Here is an 18,820-nt window from a genome sequence, read left to right as displayed (position 1 = left end):
ATAGAAAAAAGTACTAGAATTTATTTAACAGAAAATAGTAGAAACCGTTAATATTGTACAAGTTTTGGAATAAATTGGTTTGGATCTCTTTAAATTGAAAATTACAAAACTTTTTAAACTAAAAATATTACAGATTGCATTTAGGGAAAAGATCAATTTTGACAGAATAAAAGATAGCTCTCAGTTGGATATGCCAATCTGCTTGCACTAAATATCTCCGCACCTTACTTCATACACCAGAAACACACTCACGAGCCACACGATATAAACATAAATTTCATTCTCCAAATCAATTAGCGTTTTCATCGAATTGTATAACACTCGTGTAAATTTCGAAAAACTTGTGTCGAAACATGACTCACTCAATAAAATGTGTTTTCCCAACACACGTCAAAATCAATAAAGTAGGTATTGGAAATTAAGAAAAAAAAAAAAAACACTTCAAAAGCACTTACTTTGCATTTGATCCATCGGATAAATTCGGCGACGATGCGGCCACATCATCACCTCCCCTCTTCCCACCGTGCTCCTTGTAATCGCGAAAGCATCTTTTACATCTGGTCGGCCATCGAACTTGTGGATGAAAACCTAATGGGCAGAGTTGATCGCCTTTTGATGATGAATACAAATGATGCATAGGTACCACAGCTCAATAATTATTCAATCAATATATTCGGCGCTAGATTTTTCTTAATTTTGAAAAAACTCTCCAAAAATCAATCGAAATCTCTCCAAAAATGAAATGTTTTCTCCAAAGAAACAGTCCTCCCCAGTACTGCTGCTGTTGGCTCACTGGATATAATGAATGAATCTAAAAATATACAAAAACAACAACGAAAAAATGTTCAATAAATCATTTATTTGTTTATTTGTGATGAGATGAAGAAAATGTAGAAAAAGATCAAGAAGAAGAAACAAAAAAACAATATCTTTGAGTTTTTTCTATTTATCAGATTTGCGTCAACACCTCCATTTTGCGCGTGTAGGGAAGAGATATGAAAATATTTTCGTTCAAAAATTAGCGTTTCTGACCTTATATTTGGATTTTTTTTTTTCGATCTTCGAAATTTTTTGTTTGGATTTTCAAACTCGTTGAATAATTTATAGAAATCAAACAACCACCTACAAGAGTTTGTTTTTGTTTTTTTTTTTTTTTGTCGAATTTGCTTCTTATTGTGGCATTTGGCCAGAAAGTATAAAAGTACAAGTAGGAAATTGGCAAAGAGACGATTTTTTGAGGTTTTTGTGACGAAATCCATTCGTTTCATCAGATATAGGGGAAAAGTGGAGGGGGTCTTCTTAGAGACAAAATATTCTTTTGAATAATACTTAATGAACTCTTGTAGCCTAAATTCTTGTTACTCGTTATATCTGTCGTAGTTATTTGTAGATGAGAAGATGTTTGTAGCGATAAAATGTAGCGCATTGTTGAAGCATGTGCATTTTTTAAATACTATTAAATCGATACGAATTAATTGGGACTCTACTTGAAAAGATTATAAATAAAAAGCTTTTAAATGCATTTTTTTTTTCTTTTTTATTTAATTTTTACTACGCAATGTATTTTAATCAATTTTTGAACGGCTGGCTGTGCTGACGGAGAGAGAAATAAAAATACTGACCATAATTTGCAATTATGAATCAGCTTTTCAGCCATGTGTGGATGAAATATATTCTTGTTTATATTTTTTTTTTTAATTTTAATGTAACAACATCCTGGCAGCGGGTCAGTAATTTTTTTTAAATTAATTTTTTCTTTTTTTTCAAGAGAGACAAATACCTATTAACCTATAAGTATACACTTTTATGAACAATGAAACTAGGCGAGGTGTAGATGATTTATTATATATGATATGCTGCATCATTTGAAATGAATTATAATGAATTGCTGGCAATTTAAAAATTTATTTAATAGATTTTTCGCTTTTATTCTTTGTCTGTCCTAAATATGTCAAGACCTTGATTAAATTTAAGAAAAATTGCATAAAAATAAGTTACAGGAAATACGAAAATAATATGAACATTAGGAACATGTTAAGCAGTGAATTCTTTTATATGTCAAAATTGAAATAAAATTTGATAAGATGTATACATAATTGAAAACAAATTTTTTGACTTGAAACTTGAATAGGTAATTGTAATAATATTTTCAGCTTATGGTTAGTGAATAATCTCACTAAATTTACATTGGGCAGGTTTAAAAACGTTAGGGACTAAATATTTAGGTAATTTCTCGGTCTCTGATTGGTCAGCTGTCAAAAAAAATCCTTCCAATTTAGGTAATTTTGTTGGAAAGCTGACTGGAAAGTTAGGCAAGAAAATTTTCCCTAAACATTTAGGAAAGTTTTTTTTGTCAACATGACAGCAGATTGTTTTTAATTAAAGAATTAATTTAGCAAAATTAAATTTATTTGTGCAAAAAACAACTAAAAAGTGCATTATCGGTTATAATTAATTTTATTTATTCATTACAGTTAAGTGAAATTTGGTGTCTTACCCATGCGACCGGTAAAATTCTTAAATAAATTTCGAAATTTGACAATAACATCTAATCCAAACTAATTTAGTCAATTTGCTCAAATTTCCGTTCAGAAAATGACGTTGCCTAAATATCTAGTCCCTAATATTTCCTGAACGTGCCCATTCATATCTTATTTGACGTTGTTTCATGTTTCTATAAATGAGTTTGAGTTTCTCTTAGTAATAGACCCGAATTAAGCAAAACTGGATTTTAACACAAAAATTAATAGTAATAAAACATACCTACATACTACTACTTCTAAACTTAAAATTGACTTTGAAGTAGTTCACCCATGACCCATTCCTAAGTTGATTTTACAATCATATGCTATGTAGCACTTTTTACTTGCAATATAATATAGGGCAAGTTTAGGATGCGGAAAAAAATCGAACTTGAGATAACAATTTTACATGACATTACGATGATGGAGAATGCAAAAAAAGTGGGTCCGGCAATTCTGTCTGTCTGTATGTACCTCGAGCTACAGCCTAAACTACTGGAGCGATTTTCTTCAAACTTGGTAGTTAACAATTTTGAGTGGTTCCCTGGAGGAAAAATTGAATTTTTTTTAGGACCAAAACTAACAGTTGGTACTTAAATGTCATAACGGAAATAGAAAAGTTAATTTTTTTCGAAAACGGCTCTAACGATTTTGATTAAAATTTTTGTGTGTGTAGTATTGTATTACACATAAGAGCCAACTTTGTAAATGAAAAAAATATTTTTTGTAAGGTTCTTAGAATGTTTTTCTTTATTTATGAATTTCTCGTAAACGACTTAGCCGATTTCAATCAAAATTTTTATAGGTATAGAAACATTAAAATAAACGGTATATAAATTAAGAAAAAAAAACAAATTTTTGGATTTAAAAAAAAAAAATAAAATTTTTTTTTTTTTTTTTAAAAACAAATTTTTGGATTTAAAAAAAAAAATAAAAATTTTTTTTTTTTTTAAATGGATTTTTTGAAAACGGGTTGGGGAATTTTATCGAAATTTTGTTTTTATGTATTGAATATTATTTTCTTCAAAATGACATACAAACTTTTTTTTGGTTAGAAATTTTGTATACCTATACCTATAAAAATTATTTTTTTTACTTGCTCAATAGGGCAAGTATTGGTTTCGTGTAAAAAAAAAAAATTCGAGGTTTTAATCAAAACTAACATTACGATGATGGAGAAGCCCAAAAAAGTGGGTTTCGTCATGACGTCCGTCGGTGCTTCGGTGCGTCCGTGCGTCCATCTGTACAAGTAGCTACAGCCTAAACGAGTGGACGGATTTTCTTGAAATTTGGTATGGATGTTTTTTTCGTAATTTCCAAGGTTGGTTTTTTTTTGTTTTTATATACCTCCCATACAAAATTTTCGAGTTATTGCAATTTTCTCGAAAACGGCTCTAACGATTTCGATTAAATTTAGCACACGTAATGCTGTATATAGTTCTAACATAACTGCGTTTTTAGTTTTTCTCAAAATAGTGGAAATATGGTCTTTACATTTTCTTAAATCGCGGACGTCGGCTCTTCCCGTACATCATTATGGAGTTATTGCAATTTTCTCAAAAATGGCTCTAAGGATTTTGATAAAATTTTGCATACGTAATATTCAAATTAATTGCAGTAAAACTGCGTTTTTAGTTTTTCTCAAAAAAGTCAAGTCAAATAAAAAAAAAATTTATTTAACTAACATTTGGCCTTCCCCATCTACCAAATTTCTTAAAAATGTATATAGAGGCAGCTCTAATAACCTACAAGTAAGCTAACATAAAAGTGCTTTGAACTGCAAGAGCAAGTACGTGCGGCCCCAGTCGTGCATTTTTTTTTAAACGGCCATAACGATTTACAATTTTTTTTTTTCTTAAAATTCCTTTTTATACAATAAATCAAATGGAATACTTGCTTTTTTGTAAAAGATCATTTAAAACGGTGTTTAATTAATTTTAAAAAAAATTTACCCTACTTGTGAAATTCCTTAAAAATATCAAATTTCCCCTAATTTTGTTCAATAAGACTTTTTTAACATTACAGTTACTTTTACTAAAAGAAGAAGTAGGTACGTGCATTTTTTTTTTTTTTTTTTACAAATAGATAGAAGAATACATTCAGAGCACAAAAAGCTATTGTTCTATAGATTTTTTTTAAGTTCCTCTAATTTCTAAAACCATTTTGGTTAATATTTTCAAATATTCATATTTTCAAAAAAAATTTCGGATAAATACCTACCTTTCCCACAAAATTTATTGAACATTTTTTGTAGAGAAAAATTTCAACCGCAAAAAAAATCATCATTTATGATAGCGTTTTTTGTGAGCTATATAATACAATGTACTTTACCACGTCAATCGTGCCAGGATGCGGACGGTAAGAATCTTTCACTCCTGAAATTTTCTTTACTCTTTCACTGGCTGCAGAACAGACATGTTCATAGGTTTAAAAACCTAATGACTAAACTCTTACAGCCATATTATTCACTAGTTTAAAAAATACATCTGGATGTAAAATTTTCAAATGTCAAAAATAAATCCAAATCCAAAATAGTTGTCCCGATTTTAACTATGAAAATAGTTAAAAAATAGTTAAAAATAAATATTTTTTTTGGGTTGGGGTCGAAATTCTGTATGTTGCAAAATTCTGTATTCAAAATACTGTATGCCAAAATACTGTATGTCAAAATTCTGTATGTGCAAAATGCTGTAGGAACAAAATTCTGAAAGTCAAAATTCTGTATAGCAAAATTCTGGTTGGTCAAAATACTGTATTTCAAAATTCTGTACATCAAAATTCTGTAAAAATGCTGTAAAAAAATATAGTTTTGATAATGTAAAAAAGTGCGCGCGCACTTTTTTACATTATCAAAACGATATTTTTTTACAGCATTTTTACAGAATTTTGATATACAGTATTTTGCCGTACAGAATTTTACAAAACAGAATTTTGCATGTCAGTATTTTGTTGATACAGTATTTTGACGTACAGAATTTTGTATTTACAGTATAATGATGTACAGAATTATGGTATTACAGTATTTTGACCCCACAGAATTTTGTCGTACAGAATTTTGACAAGCAGAATTATGACCCGCTCCCTTTTTTTTTTGTCTGTGTGATAGTGAATATCATGGACTTGGATTTATTTTTGATTGATTAGACATAATTTTTTAATAAGCGCGGTAATTTGTTCTTTTTCCTAAAAAGCTAAAGAAATGAACGCCGGACATTTACTTAGATTGATTCAATTATTTTTAATCCAAATTGCAAGCAAAATGCAGAAATGCAGTATTGCAGCAATATATGGTCATTTGAATTTTTCTAATGAATCAAGCCAAAAATAATAAGCCAAAACTACTTTTAAAGTCCTTTTAATAAATTACTTTACTTATTACTGATAAATTTACTGTATTTCTAATTAATTATGTCGGGACGGCGCGAACGCCATTCCCGGCTACCAAAAATTACACGAACGAGTTATTCACATTAGGAACAATCGCGAAGGTCAATCCAACCGTAGTGCAATGGCCAGACCTCACTTCGGGGGAACCGCCTTATTGATCACGGTAGCCCCTACGCCAGGTAAGTATGCTTAATCGTCAACTAATTCGATGTCTTGTGAATTTTTCTACGAAAAGAAAGTGTAAATTATATAAAAAGAAAAAGGAAATTTCAACTCAAAATAAAATCATAGAAAAAACCTATGCAATCTACCCTCTTTTCTGTTTTCTTGCATTGTTGTAAATTATATTTAAACTACCCTTCTTTTATAACTTCGTTTCTATCGTTACGTTATACAATATATTTTATGTCCAAGTTGAATTGAATCGATGAGAGTGGGTAATTTTCGTAGAAAACTCCCTGACTTCTCATAAGAGTTACAATCTGAATGCATGATAAATGGGCGCAAAGTAGGTATGTACAGTACATTATTAGATTTGAAAAATAAATAGGCCAGTCATTATGTCGGAAAAAACGGCTTAGAAATGCAAAATGACCGAGAAAGCTAAATTTTGGATATGTTGTAGAGGATGCTTAAAAAAGCTTAACTTGAAGTTTTCGACCAAGATTTCCTATGAGCTTTTTCCGCCATTTTGAAAAAAAGGATAAAATTTGTTTTTTGACAATAACTCGGCTATCTGACGAGATGCGAAAATTTTACAAGGAGCTTTTTTGTAGCTTTTAACGAGTTCTACAATTCATGCGTACACATTTTTTGTGTATCATGAACCGTTTTCGAGATATCGATTAAAAAAGTCAAAAATTTAGGACATGCAATTTGTTTTTTGACATAATCTATTTTTGGGTGATGAATATCGAAAAAATTATTAACATAAAATTTGTAGCCCACATTCAGACCTACTATGTCGTATTTTTATATTTTTTTTGGACAAAAATTACGACTTCCAGCCGGCCGCAAAGTCGTTTAGTCCGCTCCCACCGGACTTTGACCTTCTTAAATTCAATCTAGCATTAGAATAGCTCTAACGTGCAAAGTTGTTGAGATATTGAATTTTGAACGTTCAAAACACTATTTTCGTGATGTATACTTTGATTTCTATAAAAAAAAACTTTTTGACTAGTGAAATCGAACAAGGCATTCACCCGCCCCCTTTCCACCAATTAGTTTGTGGGCAATTTATTTTTCCGCTTTCATATACCATTTATCCTAAATGCTGCTAATAATTTTTTTATTTTCAAAAATTATTGGCACTGATCTAATTGCAATTTTTATGAACTAAATAATATTGAGATTGAAGCAAATTACAAAATGCACAAAAAGCCGGTATACTGTATTTACAAAATTTGGGTTAATAAAATTGGGGTAACAAAAAAACCATTACCATCTTCTTCTCATTATTTATTAAATAAATACATACATTTGTATGTATGTGTTACTGATATAATGATATAAACATTAAAAAAAACATGAATGATTGTTTTTTTTACAACCGAACGGGCGGCTTGCTTGGCGGTGGGAGCGGACTAAACGACTTTGCGGCCGGCTGGAAGTCGTAATTTTTGTCCAAAAAAAATATAAAAATACAACATAGTAGGTCTGAATGTGGGCTACAAATTTTATGTTAATAATTTTTTCGATATTCATCACCCAAAAATAGATTATGTCAAAAAACAAATTGCATGTCCTAAATTTTTGACTTTTTTAATCGATATCTCGAAAACGGTTCATGATACACAAAAAATGTGTACGCATGAATTGTAGAACTCGTTAAAAGCTACAAAAAAGCTCCTTGTAAAATTTTCGCATCTCGTCAGATAGCCGAGTTATTGTCAAAAAAATGGCGGAAAAAGCTCATAGGAAATCTTGGTCGAAAACTTCAAGTTAAGCTTTTTTAAGCATCCTCTACAACATATCCAAAATCTAGCTTTCTCGGTCATTTTGCATTTCCAAATGTATAATAATGACTGGCCTAAAATTTGTATTTACGTTTTAATTTAACTATGTTATAGAACAACGGTTCTTAACCATTGAGAGTGGTACGGAAAAGTAAAAAAGATAATGTTAAAGACGTTCTGTTGCTTTATGGAAAAGGTGTCGCGGATTATGTAATATTTAACCCCCGGGGGTCCGCGGACCACAGGTTGACAAGCGATGTTATAGAAAGTTAATACCTATACTTTAGTATCATGTCTATTAAAAATTGTTAGGTATACGACTGAGTTGTATGTACCTGCTGTGAAGAACCATTTTATTATAGGAGATATGTGGTTATTGACAGTAAATGAAGAAAATACCTATAAATATATACATAGTCTTATAGAAATGTTTATTTATGTATGTAAATATTAAAGTAATAAAAATTGAAGAAAAATTATTAAAAAGTTACTTAGTTACGTAGTGTTTTTCAACATTCTCTATGGAATCCTATGCACTTCCCAAGAGAATTCTTTTGTTACACTTTTCAAAGGAACTTTTCAAAATTGACCATTAATAAAAATTTTGAAAACTGACAAATACCTAGGTACGTGGTACGCCAAAAATTTTTTTTTTGCATTTGTTTTTCATAACAAATAAAAATAAAAATAGCCAAAATTGTAAGAAATTCGACCAATATTGAAAAAAAAAAATATTCCATTCACACATTTTGCACTGAATTTTTTTTTCAATGCAGAAAACTTGTTAGTTGTAATAAAAATTTTAAATGCAAAATATTTGTACATATCTACAATAAACATTTTATTTATCAGTTGCAATAACATTTTTTAATGCAATAAATATTTTTTTTGTCAATGTTCCTAAATATTTTTCAGTTGCAAAATAATTTTTTTAATGCAAATTTTTTTTCAGTTGCAAAAAATATTATTTTTAATGCAATTTTTTTTTATTTGTACTTAATAATTTTTTACTTGCGATATAGGTACTATAGGGCAAGTTAAGGATTCGTAAAAAAAATCGAACTCGAGATAACAATTTTACATGACATTACGATGATGGAGAATGCCAAAAAAGTGGGTCCGGCAATTCTGTCTGTCTGTCTGTCTGTCTGTCTGTCTGTCTGTCTGTATATACCTCGAGCTACAGCCTAAACGAGTGAAGTGATTTTCTTCAAACTTGGTAGTTAGCAGACCAAAACTAACGGTACCTGCCAAATAACGGAAATAGAAAAGTTAATTTTTTTCAAAAACGGCTCTAACGATTTTGATTAAAACTTGTATGTGTAGTATTACTTATAAGAGCCAACTTTTGAAATAAAAAAAATATTTTTTGTACAGTTATTAACGGTACCTGTCATAGAACGATTTTTTTTAGTTTCTGAATATCTCGTACAAAATTAGCCCGATTTCAACGAAAATTTTTATGCAAAATTGTTTAGATAAAGGTAATATTAAAATTTTAGAAAATTTCCAAAAAAATGCATTTTTGGATTTTTTAAAAATATTTCCAAATTTTTTTTTGAAAAATCAATTTTTTGAAAACGGGTTGGTGAAAAATTTTGAAATTTCGTTTTTATATGTAAATTAATTATTTCTTTAAAATGGCATACCAACTTTTTTTTTGAAAAATGTTAGACATTTTTTATATACCTATAAAAAATTATTTTTTATAAAACGGCTCTAACGATTTTGGAAAATTTTTTTCTAAAAATACTTTTTTATGCAAGAAATAAAATGGCATACTTGGTTTTTTGTAAATCATTATTTAAAACGGTGTTTCTTGAATAAAAAGCTTTAACATTAGAGTTACTTTTAGCATAAGAGCAAGAACGTGCGACCCCAGTCGTGCATTTTATTTTATTTCAAAAGCATTTTTTTTTTCAATTGATATTTTACAACTCTGCATTGGGCAGGTTCCTATTTAAACAAGTTTCGTGTCTCTGATTGGTTAAGCCTAGTACGCTGCAAAAGTAAAAAAAAAACTATTTTGGAACAAGGAAAATTAAATGTGAGTGACAAATGATCTAAAACTCTCCAAATATTCTAGCACAGGTGAGAATTTCGTTGGTGAAGAAGAGTACCTACTGTGCAACGAAAAGCATAACAAAATTTTCGTTTACGATTTCTATTATATACTCCGTATTTACACATTTCAAAATAAAATGCACGAATGTGTTGCACATACTTGCTTTAATATCAAAGTTCTTAACGAATAATTTTAGGTTGATTTTTTAAGAAATTTCATTAGAAATGAAAAATGTTTCTATAATAATTATCTAAATCGGGTAATTTGGAGAATTTCAAAAATAGCAGATACCACTAAAAACGGTTCAAGAAATATTTTTTTCTTTCCCAATATCTTATTTGTTAGAATACACAAAGAATTGTTAAAAAAAAAAAACTTTTCTACTATCCTAGGTTAAAATCACCTTGTAGCCAAGCACTAAAATGTTAGCTCCATTTGCTGAATCGACACTTAAATACATTTATGTTGAACATAAACTCTTATTTATGACTTTTTCCTCTGCGTAAACTGTCACATAAGGATTTTTGCTGAACATAAATGCTTAAGTTTCGATTCAGCAAACGGCTCTTAATCACATATAGATCGGTTTAAGACAAAATTATTTCGTTAAAAAACCAGTATGATTTTTAAAAGTACTAACAGGTTTCAACGTTTATTTTTTACACAGAAGATTGTAAACAATCCCAATCAAAAATGCATTTTGAAATAAAGCAGTGTAATTTTGACAGATCGATTGGAATTAGGATAAACTCATGGAAATGCCGGTCTTTTTTTGCTGAATTTTAGGTATTAATTGGAGAATCAATTTAAAAGATTACAAATATAGGTACCTAATTTCTTTTCTAAAATCATTCTTCAATTTTGACTTTTCAAATTTATGACTTCCTTATAGTATAAATTTATTTTAATGTCTCCATCATTAAAACAAATCACAATCATTCCTTTCAGTCAAACAATATTTTAATCTAGACCATGGCCTGGATTTCCAAAAATAAAAAATTCTGATATGATTTATCAGAATTCTACCTTGAAATTGTGTAAAATGTCATTCTCCAGACGCCATGACACAAATAAAGAAGAAAAAAAGCCCTGTTTACATTATCAATGTTTCTCTTCTTTTTTTTTTTAAATTATAAATTCAATTTTTCTCACTCTCTCATTTAATTCCTCTCAAAACATATTTTTTAAAAAAATCTCATGTCTACTTACACAAAAAAAAAAAATACAATAAAACAAAACTATCTCATTTTATTTTCTCAGAGAATACTTCGAAAAATCACAATTTTTCGAAAACCATTTTCGAAAAATTCGAAAAAAATGACATAAAACTACAATATACTCTTCTGGTACACAAAAAAAAAAAAAATTATGGTTGTCTGCCAAAATAATACGAATAACCTAATTTTCGGCCAGTTCCCTGTCCTAATATTTTTACTTTTCATTTTGACAAATGCAACATGTTTGTTTTTCTGACTTACAATTGCAAATTATGCGTTCGTCGAAATGTTGTGTATCTCTCTGTGTGTCGATGTTGTATGGAAGACGACAGCAACGGTTTTGTTTTCTTTTTTTTTTTTGTGTTTCTTCGAAATATCAGGGTATAGAGAATTGTGTTCTGATAATCCACAAAGGAGAAACACTGTTGCGTAACATTTACGTGTAGATTCCAATTGAATTTAAAATTAGTAACTTCTATTGGAATATTATTTTTTTTAATTTATGAAAAAAAACTTTTTTCAATTTTTTGAAAATTTAAATAAAAAACACCTTTTTAACTAATTTTTTTTCACTTTTAATTTTTTTTATATGAAACAACAAAAAAAAAACTGAACGTCGAAGTTGATTTTTAAAAATAGATCGGCACTGGGTGAACAACTTTCTAGTACGAGATTTTTTTTCTTTTTTAACGATTGGGAAAGGCTTTTTCTTAATTTTTCAAAAAATATAATTATTATATTTGAATACAAATTATAAATGCAATATTGAATTTTTTATCTCAAAAATCAAAATCTATCGACGTCAGAAACAGGCGAGCAATTGTTTTAACAAAACGAAAAATTTCGGGTGAAAATTTGCCTCCGGATGGCTAATTTTAAATTTTTTGTCGGTATTTCCTTCTGCGCACAACCCCTTCCCTGTTTTTCTTTTCTTATATTTTGTTGTTTTTTTTTTTTTCAAATATATGTACCCTCAGAGTTTATAACAAAGTGAAAATAAACCGAACCGAATGTTTCAACATTTTCAACACAACTGAATATCATGATCGAAAAATCTGTTTTTTGAATTGGGAATTGGTTTTTTGAATGCAGAGGGAATTTTCGAAAACCTGCTAGAAAAAATATCTCTCACACTCTTGTCTTCAGAGAACAGAAAAAATTCATGTAATTTTTATATTTTTTTTTTTCAGTTTAAATTGTTTATTTTGAGAACAAACATTAAGGAAGTTAATTCTTGTTTTTGAAGTGGTCTTTTGGAATTCATATATATAAACGGGAGATGATTGTTTATAAAATGATAATAAATCTTTAACCAATTGAATTATGTTTTCTTATTTTTCATTGAGTTATCGTTTTTAAAAACCAAAAAAGATTTCTGATATAAAACTGAATTGAAAATTTCCATTAAAGTGAGCATGCCAATACCAAATTTGGAATGCGCAGACATTTTGATTCGTTGTGCCTCTGAAATGGCACGTGTAGACATTTGTTTGTGTTTCTTTTTCAATTACCCACGCAAAATGTATGAAAAGTATTTTAATGAATGAAAATTTGTTGACACTCTCGCTGCAATGACGTTGGTTGGTTCAAATGAATATACTACAAGTGTCACTCGGGCGTATACGTAACTTTTTTTGGTTCATTCTTTTCAACCTGCATATTTGATATACATACCTAGAATTCGAATGAGCAATAAATATTTATAGAGGCATGTCGATTTTAAAATTTGCATTGAATATGTTTTGTTTTTTTATTTTGAATGAAAATGCTAGAATTAGTGCATTTAAGTTTAATCTGTTCACCGTTCATTTTTTAGGTGATCATTTCATCCAAATTTTGCTTTTTTTTTAAGTCTAATGCTTTAAGTCTTCTTCCATAACTTCCTTGACGTTTAACAAGAGTTCCACAGGGATCTTTACTTGGACCAATTCTTTTCTCACTCCGCATAAATGAGCTACAACTATTTGGCAATGTAAACTATGTAAATAATGTACATACGAGAACCATGTCCATTTTTCAAATTAATCTGATTGACAACTTCAACCTTTTTCTCTTTTGTTCTAGAAACGACTGACTGTATAAAAAATAAATGTAAACTAAAAAACTCCAATTTATTTAATTTGATTAGATTTCTTTGACTTCATTCTTGATCGTAGAATACAACAACAATAAAATTTAAACTTAAAATCGAATTCCTATTCCAACAAAAAAAAATTCTTCTTGTAGATTCACTTTGTTAAAATAACTCTGAATTTATTTTTTCTTTTATTATTTTTATTTTATTTTTTTAATATAAAATCCAAAGTGTTTTGAGAAAATCAAGGGAATAAAGTAATTGAAAAATGTGCGCTATTGTCGAATTTGGCAAATATCCAAATTCAAAGATTATCATCATTGCAAAATAATTGTTTTACATGTCGTGTCTTATACACGTCTCTCTAAGATATTTTTTCTATGTGTTATTTTTTCCAATGTGATTCTTTTGTGTACCTTAAATACATACGCAGTATATAGATTGCGACGGAAGGAACTATAAATTACTTTTATTTTTTTGCAAATAGGATTTTAGTTTTTATTTTTGGATTTTTTGATAAATTGCGTTAAATTATTTTCAATTGTTTCAAATTTGAAAATGATTTTAAAACTTCTAGGTTCGAAAGTCATGACGTAAAGTAAACACAAACAGATAGGTGATTAATTGTAGATATATCTAATCTATCTTTTTGTTTTATTTGAAAAGTGGAAAATAGAAAAGCTGAGTTCCATAACGTCAAAAAATATAATTACTGTTACTATAGTCTTACACTTTTCATACGCTTTCATACATTTTATTTTGGCCAATAATAATAATGGCGATAGCTACTTGGATTCAAACTCCAGAAACTCAAAAATCATTAAAGTAACCAAAAACCATCGTGCTATCTCACTGTTGGAAATAAGTGTGATAATTGATAAACTGTAACCAAATCTAAAGCCTAACTATAATTTTTTAATTTCTATTTTTTGTCGGTTTTCTTTTAAGATGAAAATTCATATTAAAATGAAATGAAGTTCACCTTAAATTTCACATAATTTAAACGGATTCCACTTATTTTAAGTGGACATCGTTCAGTTTTAAGGTTGTGGGATTTAAGAGGTGTGCATCATCTTAATTTAAGGTGACCTTTTTTCTCCGTGTATGGTTGCCGAGTTCTTGTCCGTATTTTAGAATTGACATCCAACATTTTTAAGATGTAAGAGAATCTTAACTAAAATCTGATGTATGTTTTGGCATTTAACTCCATCAAATATCACACAATTTGTGTGAAAAAGAAGTGTTTTTTTTTTTTGCATTTGCGTAGGGTTGCAGAGTACTTGTCCCTATTTTAGAGGTAACATCCGGCATTTTTTAAGATAGAAAAGAGTCTTAACTAAAATCTGATGTAGGTATGTTTTTCCCTTTACCTTTATCAAACATACACTTTGACTGAATAAATAGTAGAGCAAAATTTTAAACGTTTTAGTAAAATAACGAAGAAAAAAATAACAAAAATAATAAAAATTATTTAAATTATTTCTATTTTAAGTGGAGCGATTGAATATAATTCAATTTTAAAGTTCAAGTGACCTCAACTCCAAATTTATAAAGCGTTTCGCCCAGGCACGACAGTGGGCTCATCAGTTAGATCTGTCGTACCCTTACCCTAACTGATGAGCCCACTGTCGTGCCTGGGCGAAACGCTTTATAAATTTGGAGTTGAGGTCACTTGAACTTTAAAATTGAGTTTTAGTAAAATCCTACTAATTTACGAAGTCAAAAGTAGACTGATTTTTAGCTAGGTAAATTACTAAAATTTTGCGCTAGTTTTTTAGTGATGTTTTTATTTGCGTAGAGTTTTGCCAAGTCTTTGTCTTTAAAGACAAAAGAGGGTCTCAGCAGCTTAAGTTTAGTATATACATAGTTTAGCCTTTAAGTGCATAAAAAGTTGTACTCTTTTGTTGAAAGAAAATTTTTTGCAGTATTATTTTTATTTGAATAGGGTTGCCCAATTCGCAGGCTTACATTCTCTATATCTATATTATTACCCGACTAACAAATTTGCTCCTATAAAGCTTTACAGGTGATAATGTAGCTCCTATAAAGCTTTATAGAAGGGATAATGTTTGTTGGGTAGCCCTGTTCCTTTGAGAGGTGGCAAAGTACCACTAGTAGTTTACTAGCGGTTTTCAATGGAACGCACTTTCTACTCATAGAAAATTACCACCTTCAATGGAAAGGGGCTAGTATTTGTTATGTGACAATTTTTCCTTTTAATAGGTTTCCCTCATAGAAGTTACTATTTAAAAAGTGGCAACTCTTATTTTTTCATTTTCAGTATCAAAAGAAAACTCAACGGTCGCCGCCAAAAGAAAACTCAACGGTCGCCGCTTGGATTATAGTAGCCCTGTTTCATTGGAGGTGGTAGTTTACTCGTGAGTAGAAATCTACTACAACAACTACACTTTCGTATCTCCTCGAGTACTTTGTATATGAAATCTATAGTACTATCATGAAGTGCAATTTTTTAGTTTGTTCGTTACCTGAGTGGTCGCGAGGGCGCTTAGATCGAATTAATAATGGGAGTAAGGAGATGAGATATACATTTCTGTTTGAAATTTGACATATTATTTTTTAGTTCGTTCGCTAGCTTACTTTTTTGATGGCGCTGTTTTTCATGATAGTACTATAGATTTTATATGCAAAGCTCGAGTAGAAGATCATGTCTAGTACTAGATTTACTCATGAGTAAACTACCACCACTCCAATCGAACGGGGCTATTATTACATTTTTTTAAATAACTATTACTTTTTTCTCACAGTACCCCGAAAATTACAAAATTCAATCAATCTACTACAATTTAAATAAATGGCATCACTAAAAATTTCATTTCTCTCATTTCTACAACATCCAACATATCCATCTCCCTCATTCCTATTTAAAAACAACTGTTGTATAGAAATACAACCAAAACAAAATATACAAAAAACAACAAAACAAAATTCCAAAAAATGTACACCTCTCCTCTCACTCTTTTTATTTATTCTTTGTTATTCCCACTATCTTTCATCAATTTGACATTCTTACTTACTATTACAAACGAATCAACAACACAAAACAAATCATACAAATTTCTACAACAACAACAACAAAAAAATTACCTGTCACTGTCATCTTGACTCAACGAAAAAGAACACCAAAGCAAATGAGAAAAATTTGTGATATTCATCGGCCATCACACATTTTTCAATTTTTCTTTATGCTCAGTCGAAAAAGAAGAACGAACGCCAAAGCAATAAAAAAAATTTAAAACGCACGAAAGAGAAATATATTTCTTGTGACAAAAAAGAATATAATTACAAAAATTTGTCATTTCGCAAAAATAAAACCTAGAAATAAATAACAAATTACCAAGAATCCACATCAAATCGTTGAGAGAATGATGTGAAACGAAAAACAAGTGAAATAAGAAAATATAATGAATTGTATAATTGTTTGGCTCTTTAGCCAGGTTTTTCTAGAGTATATGTAAAATAATTATCACAAAAGAAAACCCCCCTTTTTTCGTGTCCTGATTGCCCCCCCCCCCAAAAAGAAAATAGTATTTTCTTCCAAAAAAATTTTACAAAACTACAACAACAAAATCTTCGTCGTCGTCGTCGTCTTGGTCATCCTTTTTTTTCACTCTAGTCTCTTGTTTGCCTCGTTGTGTGTCTCTCCTCTCTGACGAACGATTCACTGACATCGGCTTCCGGATAAATCGATTGAAAATTACTTGTTTTTTTTTTGTCGTTTGTTCTTGCTTAAAAAAGGAGGAGGAAGAAAACTCACATCATCGTCGTGTTGTGAAAAATCGGTTTGGTTTTTCTTTTTTTCTTCCTTTGTGTTGTTTCTAAAATAACAGCAGCTTCACTTTTGTAGTTAGTCAGTCAAAGTGGTCAAATAATGTCATCTTCATTACAACGTCGTTATGGTATTTCAATAGTATTTAGTATATTATTAGCTTTAATAAGCATATCGGCCAAGTGCAATGCCACGGCCACTGATATCGCGCTCGACGCCAAGGCTACACTCACCCACAGAATCGACAGCTTGAATCTGTTGGTTTATACGTTCCTGCTGACACTCACAGTTCTAACAATATGGCTGTTTAAGCATCACAGAGTTTCATGGCTGCATGAGACTGGATTGGCTGTTATCTATGGTGAGTTTGTAAGGTCCTTTCAACAAAGGACATTATACATTTTTTTTTTTCAAAATGTTTAATCGATAAATTATTACAATATTGAATGGGAATCCTTTGAGTTGGAAGTGTCGTGTCAATCTTATGCAACACCTCTTCTCTTATCATTTTTTTTTTGTTGGAAAAGGAGGAGAGAGTGGGTGGGGGGTTGGAGGCAGTGTTGCCGTTTGGCTACTTTAGGGGCTAAATGGCCCGTGCCCCCACTTTTTTAAAAATTACAAAAATGGCCCTTTTTTATTTATAGTTAAAATTTTTGTTCTCTTAATTCAAACTCTGAAATTGAATTATCGGTTGTAAGAACGGAATAAGTCCATTTTGCAAAATTGTTGGAAAACGCAAAAAACTGAATAGCTTCTATATTTAACTGTTTTCAGATGTTTGACCTTCAGATAAAATAAAGATTATGTGGATTTGAGTCGAATTAAGTTAAAAAACTCATTTCTATCGGTTTCCGGTATAACGGTTTAAAAACGTTGGACTTATTCCGTTCTTAACACTTACGGTTTGAAATTTCACCTAAAAGCCAAATTTTGAATGAAATAAACATATAATTTATTTAAAACAAAAGTTTTAATGATAGCAATAGATTGTTTGAGTAGGTAATCAAAACAAAAAAGTGTTATACATAGTAAAACAAACATTTTTGTTGTGGTCTGTTTTTTACTTGAGTAAATCAAAAAATGAGAAAATAAGGATAAGAATGATCATTCTTTTTAATGAAAAAACTTTTTGAGCGCAGTATTTTGAATGAAATTTATTCTTCTGTTTTTATTTAGATTTTAGAGCAATGCATAATGACTATCTCAGCCCGAAAAAAAAATATCATTAAAAATCGCTTTTCTTCACTTTTTCATGTTTTTTTTTACTGTTTTGGTATGGATTTTTTTTTTTTCAATTTTAAAAACACATTTTTCCGATATTAAATTTGATTCTCTATAAGAAGTTTTCAAATCAATTTATCAAAATTATGCTTTGTTTCCGAGATACATAATATATTGAAAAAAAAACCAAAAAGGGGGCTTTTGCACCCCTATCTTCAATTTTCACCCTCTCATTTAATAGCACTCCGCGGTTTATTCTGTTCTTCAAACTAATAAAAATTTTCAAGTTCTGTAACTTCGACACCCAAAATATTTTTTTATTTTTTTTCATTTGAGACGATTTGTCTACGCCTAAAGATAACATTTGCATCAAAAAGTCAATTTCGAAAGAAAGTGGACTTATTCCGTTCTTAAAACTAACGATTCAATTATGAATTGATAAATTTATGATTTTGAACGAAATTTGTTTCATTTTGATAAGATAATTAAAATCCATTTTATCTTATTAAAATAAAACAAATTTCGTTCAAGTAATTAAAATATTTTATCTCAGTAATAAAAGTTACAAAACATGGACAGTGGTTTCTGTTTT

General features: G+C 29.6%; 2 protein-coding genes and 1 non-coding gene across 17 annotated transcripts in view; 1 reads left to right on the top strand and 2 right to left on the bottom strand.

Annotated features, from left to right (window-relative positions):
- The window catches only part of LOC129913089 (kinectin), a 32,500-nt gene extending 15,761 nt beyond the window's left edge, over positions 1–16,739 (bottom strand). For 4 of the 5 annotated variants that reach the window (XM_055991544.1, XM_055991548.1, XM_055991547.1 and 1 more), the window contains exons 1-2: positions 11,408–12,166; positions 456–811 (exon numbers count right to left, since the gene is read on the bottom strand). In XM_055991544.1, the coding sequence (XP_055847519.1) occupies positions 456–637 (182 nt within the window). In that variant the 5' untranslated portion in view covers positions 638–811; positions 11,408–12,166. Of the gene's footprint in view, positions 1–455; positions 812–11,407; positions 12,167–16,325 lie in introns of those variants that run through there. The other variant, XM_055991545.1, reaches the window with a different exon arrangement.
- On the bottom strand, positions 5,933–6,096 carry LOC129917410 (U1 spliceosomal RNA). Its single transcript, XR_008772768.1, has one exon. It is a non-coding gene; the product is annotated as a U1 spliceosomal RNA (small nuclear RNA).
- A 51-nt stretch (positions 16,740–16,790) lies between the features above and the next one.
- LOC129913090 (sodium/hydrogen exchanger 7) overlaps positions 16,791–18,820 on the top strand; it is a 29,895-nt gene continuing 27,865 nt past the window's right edge. For 5 of the 11 annotated variants that reach the window (XM_055991554.1, XM_055991555.1, XM_055991560.1 and 2 more), the window contains exon 1: positions 16,793–17,368. In XM_055991554.1, coding sequence (XP_055847529.1) covers positions 17,110–17,368 — 259 coding nt within the window. In that variant the 5' untranslated portion in view covers positions 16,793–17,109. Of the gene's footprint in view, positions 17,369–18,820 lie in introns of all 11 variants that reach the window. The other 6 variants (XM_055991557.1, XM_055991559.1, XM_055991558.1 and 3 more) reach the window with 4 other exon arrangements.

This window comes from Episyrphus balteatus, chromosome 3 (assembly GCF_945859705.1).
Source record: "Episyrphus balteatus chromosome 3, idEpiBalt1.1, whole genome shotgun sequence".
In the NCBI taxonomy this organism is placed as follows: Eukaryota; Metazoa; Arthropoda; class Insecta; order Diptera; family Syrphidae; genus Episyrphus; species Episyrphus balteatus.
The sequence above is the reverse complement of the archived record's forward strand: the minus strand, read 5'-3'. Positions and strand labels throughout refer to the sequence as shown.